Source organism: Oncorhynchus keta, chromosome 15 (genome assembly GCF_023373465.1).
Source record: "Oncorhynchus keta strain PuntledgeMale-10-30-2019 chromosome 15, Oket_V2, whole genome shotgun sequence".
In the NCBI taxonomy this organism is placed as follows: domain Eukaryota; kingdom Metazoa; phylum Chordata; class Actinopteri; order Salmoniformes; family Salmonidae; genus Oncorhynchus; species Oncorhynchus keta.
This window is the reverse complement of record NC_068435.1, coordinates 6327459-6332684: the sequence shown is the minus strand read 5'-3', so window position 1 is coordinate 6332684 and position 5226 is coordinate 6327459. Positions and strand designations below refer to the sequence as shown.

General features: G+C 43.2%; 1 protein-coding gene across 1 annotated transcript in view; it reads right to left on the bottom strand.

The window, feature by feature from the left end:
• The window catches only part of LOC127907542 (GTP-binding protein Rheb-like), a 22968-nt gene extending 20203 nt beyond the window's left edge, over positions 1-2765 (bottom strand). The window contains exons 1-2 of the mRNA XM_052463078.1: positions 2484-2765; positions 1663-1734 (exon numbers count right to left, since the gene is read on the bottom strand). Of these exons, the coding sequence (XP_052319038.1) occupies positions 1663-1734; positions 2484-2535 (124 nt within the window). The 5' untranslated portion in view covers positions 2536-2765. The remainder of the gene's footprint in view (positions 1-1662; positions 1735-2483) is intronic.
• Positions 2766-5226: the final 2461 nt, after the last annotated feature.

The following is a 5226-nucleotide window of genomic DNA, read 5'->3' as shown; positions in this document are numbered from 1 at the left end:
TCAGTGTGTCAAATCGGAGGGCCTGTTGTCCGGGGCCTCTGGCAGTTTCTATGGGGGTGCCACAGGGTTCAATTCTTGGACCGACTCTCTTCTCTGTAAATATCAATGATGTCGCTCTTGCAGCTGGTGATTCTCTGATCCACCTCTACGCAGACGACACCATTCTGTATACTTCTGGCCCTTCTTTGGACACTGTGTTAACAACCCTCCAGACGAGCTTCAATGCCATACAACTCTCCTTCCGTGGCCTCCAATTACTCTTAAATACAAGTAAAACTAAATGCATGCTCTTTAACCGATCGCTGCCTGCACCTGCCCGCCTGTCCAACATCACTACTCTGCACGGTTCTGACTTAGAATATGTGGACAACTACAAATACCTAGGTGTCTGGTTAGACTGTAAACTCTCCTTCCAGACCGTCATCAAACATCTCCAATCCAAAGTTAAATCTAGAATTGTAAAACTGACCATCCTACCGATCTTCGACTTCTGCGATGTCATTTACAAAATAGCCTCCAATACCCTACTCAATAAATTGGATGTAGTCTATTACAGTGCCATCCGTTTTGCCACCAAAGCCCCATATACTACCCACCACTGCGACCTGTATGCTCTCGTTGGCTGGCCCTTGCTTCATACTCGTCGCCAAACCCACTGGCTCCAGGTCATCTACAAGACCCTGCTAGGTAAAGTCCCCCCTTATCTCAGCTTGCTGGTCACCATAGCATCACCCACCTGTAGCACGCGCTCCAGCAGATATATCTCTCTGGTGACCCCCAAAACCAATTCTTCCTTTGGCCGCCTCTCCTTCCAATTCTCTGCTGCCAATGACTGGAACGAACTACAAAAATCTCTGAAAATGGAAACACTAATGTCCCTCACTAGCTTTAAGCACCAGCTGTCAGAGCAGCTCACATATTACTGCACCTGTACATAGCCCATCTATAATTTAACCCAAACAACTACCTCTCCCCCTACTGTATTTATTTATTTTGCTCCTTTTCGCCCCATTATTTCCATCTCTACTTTGCACATTCTTCCACTGCAAATCTACCATTCCAGTGTTTTACCTGCTATATTGTATTTACTTTGCCATCATGGCCTTTTTTTTGACTTTACCTCCCTTATCTCACCTTGCATTGTATATAGACTTGTTTATACTGTATTATTGACTGTATGTTTGTTTTACTCCACGTGTAACTCTGTGTTGTTGTATGTGTCGAACTGCTTTGCTTAATCTTGGCTGGGTCGCAATTGTAAAGGAGAACTTGTTCTCAACTGGCCTACCTGGTTAAATAAAGGTGTTCTCAATTGGCCTACCTGGTTAAATAAAGGTGTTCTCACCTTGCCTACCTGGTTAAATAAAGGTGTTCTCACCTTGCCTACCTGGTTAAATAAAGGTGAAATTAATAAAATAGTGATAGTGAAACTCTGTGTCTATGTGTGTGTGTGTGTGTGTGTGTGTGTGTGTGTGTGTGTGTGTGTGTGTGTGTGCGCGTGTGTGCCGCAAATTGTACCAGATCGAGCTGAAACACTGGGAGCAAGATGAAAACCTAACACGCTCTAAAGCATTGTATTTAAATAGATTAATATGCTACTAATATGAAATTATCCCAGTTTCATGCCTCCAAGTTATGACTCAATGTGATTCTCACACTTACTGTTTTCTATTGTTGGGTCATAGGAGTCAACAAACTGGCCTTCCACAAACTGAATTGTTAGCGAGGACTTTCCTGCAGAAACAAAACATGAAGAATGTAATTTATCAGTTGAGGGGAAAAAACGCTGTTTTTTTCTCTCTCTCTCTCTCTCTCTCTCTCTCTCTCTCTCTCTCTCTCTCTCTCTCTCTCTCTCTCTCTCTCTCTCTCTCTCTCTCTCTCTCTCTCTCTCTCTCTCTCTCTCTCTCTCTCTCTCTCTCTCTCTCTCTCTCTCTCTCTCTCTCTCTCTCTCTCTCTCTCTCTCACTCACTCACTCACTCACTCACTCACAGAAATGTGATGAGTAGGCTACTATTCTGTCCTGTACAGCAACCAACAGGCAGAGGTGTGTAATCACTAAACAGGCAATCATGTGACCTCTCATCATCAGAATCTACAGTAACGTAGCTTGTACAGTAGTTGGCCTGTACACTTGTACAGTAGCTTCTATGCCAGTTGAACACGCGTTAGCACATTTTTAAAAGACAGCGCTCCCCCTCTCTCTCTCTTGATTTGAGCAATATTTATGAAGACAAACACGTTTATAATCGATAGTGTAATATGCAAATAAATAGTCAATATCAAATTGGACTTTTAGTCCACTGTTTCACCTTGTGGATCGCGCTTATTTGTTCCAGCGAGGTGTCTCGTATAATTTAACTCCATTATAAGGAGAGACTATTCCGATAGACAGGCGGCCTCTGCCTACAGCGCGTGTTTAACAAGGGCACCTTAAACGCGTATATTGTGTCGTTCTGTATGGTCTACGGTAAAATGACACTCACCTACGGATCTGTACCCGAGGATGGCAATTTTTCGTGATTTGGGCTGCGGCATATCTCGTGCTTGGCTACCGCATCTAGTCCTCGAGGCGGATGGTCGCAACCTCCAACATCAACGGCATTAGAATATCACGAGGAGAGCCGGTCAACAAATCCTCTGTTTTTATTTTAAAACACTATTTATTCTCAAAGGATAAAACATATATCTACAGATTAGACATTTGAATTCCTGTAGATTTAATAGAGACGTTGGGCATCTATAATAACTGCGTCACTCCCCTTTGCTATCTCATCAATTAGTCTTCAATGCCTGATGCTGATTGGTTGTGTACAGAATAAAGGCGGGCTTTATGTCTCACACTAAACAATGATTGGATCAGACAGCTGTCAGTCTAAGCAGAGACGTTGTCCCTTGTCATCCCATTGGCTCTTGTAAGTGCTGTAGACCTAACGGTCGTGTTGGTGGGTCGGAGGTCGTGTCATTCATAACGGGGATCTCTGTAATATCGTGAGTTAATTCGTTATTCAAAGACGTCATCACTTTAATGTGTGCGGGAGCGGAGTACCGAAGTGTATCAAAGCGCCCTGCCTGGTTGGAATGATTGACAGGCCTGAAGGCCAGTCAGATTGAGAGGACTGCTGTGTTTTTTATCTATTGATATGAGACTTTCGTTGGTACAGAATGAATTGGTAGTTTTACATGATTATTAAAGCTATTAGAATGATTAAGGCAGGCTTGGAAACGCAACTTGTTTGGTTTCATTATGTGACTTGTCAAGAGACAAGGAAATATTAGGAGTATTTCAACTGTAATATTTTTGATGCATTTTGGGGTAAATGATGGGTTTTCCACCGTGTTCCCGTTTCAGTTATAGTTAGATGTTATCCAGTATATAACACAGCCTGATCATGGTTTATTCATAACATTAAATACCACTGACCGGTAACAATTATTGGAATTGTTACTGATGGGATATATTGAGAGCGTACCTTATTTTTATTTATTTTTATTAGATTTTTTTGATAAATAAATAAATACAATATAAATGGGACAAAACACACATCACAACAACAGAGACATCACAACACTACATCAAGAGAGACCCAAGACAACAACATAGCAAGGCATGACAACACATGACAACTCATCTCTCTTAGACGAGAGATCTTTATTCTGGGAGCTGCATAGACACATACAGTCACACTTTAAAAGCTGTCAGATGTGTACCTATGTGGCAATTAGATTTTGATTTATGGCCCCCGCCTTGCTAGAACGACCTCCCCCCATCCGGTCACGTAAACATAAATACCCACAATGCTTTGTGCTAGTAATGAATTCACAAAGTTCAGGCATTGTCGCCATGCTTTTTGTAACCTGAAACATAGACTCCATTTGTTAGGTCATAATCACGCCTTTTATAACAATTCAATAATGATGAGACGGGAGACAGAAATCAGTTCACCCGTTTTAAATGAACGTGCTCATCTCAGCACACATTACCCATGATGCTCTGTGCATACAACTAACATAAATAGTTGCAAATGGACTAAACCGTAATACGAGACGACTCCTTCCCTTCTGCATGAACTGTCCGTCTGCATGTCTGCATGTCTAGGTGCCTAGGTGTCTAGGTGTCTAGGTGTCTAAGTGTCTAGGTGTCTAGGTGCCTAGGTGTCTAGGTGCCTAGGTGCCTAGGTGTCTAAGTGTCTATGGTCCTTCTGTGGCTCAGTTGGTAGAGCATGGCGCTTGTAACGCCAGGGTAGTGGGTTCGATTCCCGGGACCACCCATACGTAGAATGTATGCACACATGACTGTAAGTCGCTTTGGATAAAAGCGTCAGCTAAATGGCATATATTATTATTATTATTATATATAAGTGTCTAAGTGTCTAGGTGTCTAAGTGTCTAGGTGTCTAAGTGTCTAAGTGTCTAAGTGTCTAGGTGTCTATGTGCCTAGGTGTCTAAGTGCCTAGGTGTCTAGGTGCCTAGGTTTCTAAGTGTCTAAGTGTCTAGGTGTCTAGGTGTCTAAGTGTCTAAGTGTCTAGGTGTCTAGGTGCCTAGGTGTCTAAGTGTCTAGGTGCCTAGGTGTCTAGGTGTCTAGGTGTCTAAGTGTCTAGGTGTCTAGGTGCCTAGGTGTCTAAGTGTCTAAGTGTCTAGGTGCCTAGGTGTCTAGGTGTCTAGGTGTCTAAGTGTCTAGGTGTCTAGGTGCCTAGGTGTCTAGGTGCCTAGGTGCCTAGGTGTCTAAGTGTCTAAGTGTCTAGGTGTCTAAGTGTCTAGGTGTCTAAGTGTCTAAGTGTCTAGGTGTCTATGTGCCTAGGTGTCTAAGTGCCTAGGTGTCTAGGTGCCTAGGTTTCTAAGTGTCTAAGTGTCTAGGTGTCTAGGTGTCTAAGTGTCTAGGTGTCTAGGTGTCTAGGTGCCTAGGTGTCTAGGTGCCTAGGTGTCTAAGTGTCTAAGTGTCTAGGTGTCTAAGTGTCTAGGTGTCTAAGTGTCTAAGTGTCTAAGTGTCTAGGTGTCTATGTGCCTAGGTGTCTAAGTGCCTAGGTGTCTAGGTGCCTAGGTTTCTAAGTGTCTAAGTGTCTAGGTGTCTAGGTGTCTAAGTGTCTAGGTGTCTAAGTGTCTAGGTGTCTAGGTGTCTAAGTGTCTAAGTGTCTAGGTGTCTATGTGCCTAGGTGTCTAAGTGCCTAGGTGTCTAGGTGCCTAGGTTTCTAAGTGTCTAAGTGTCTAGGTGTCTAGGTGTCTAAGTGT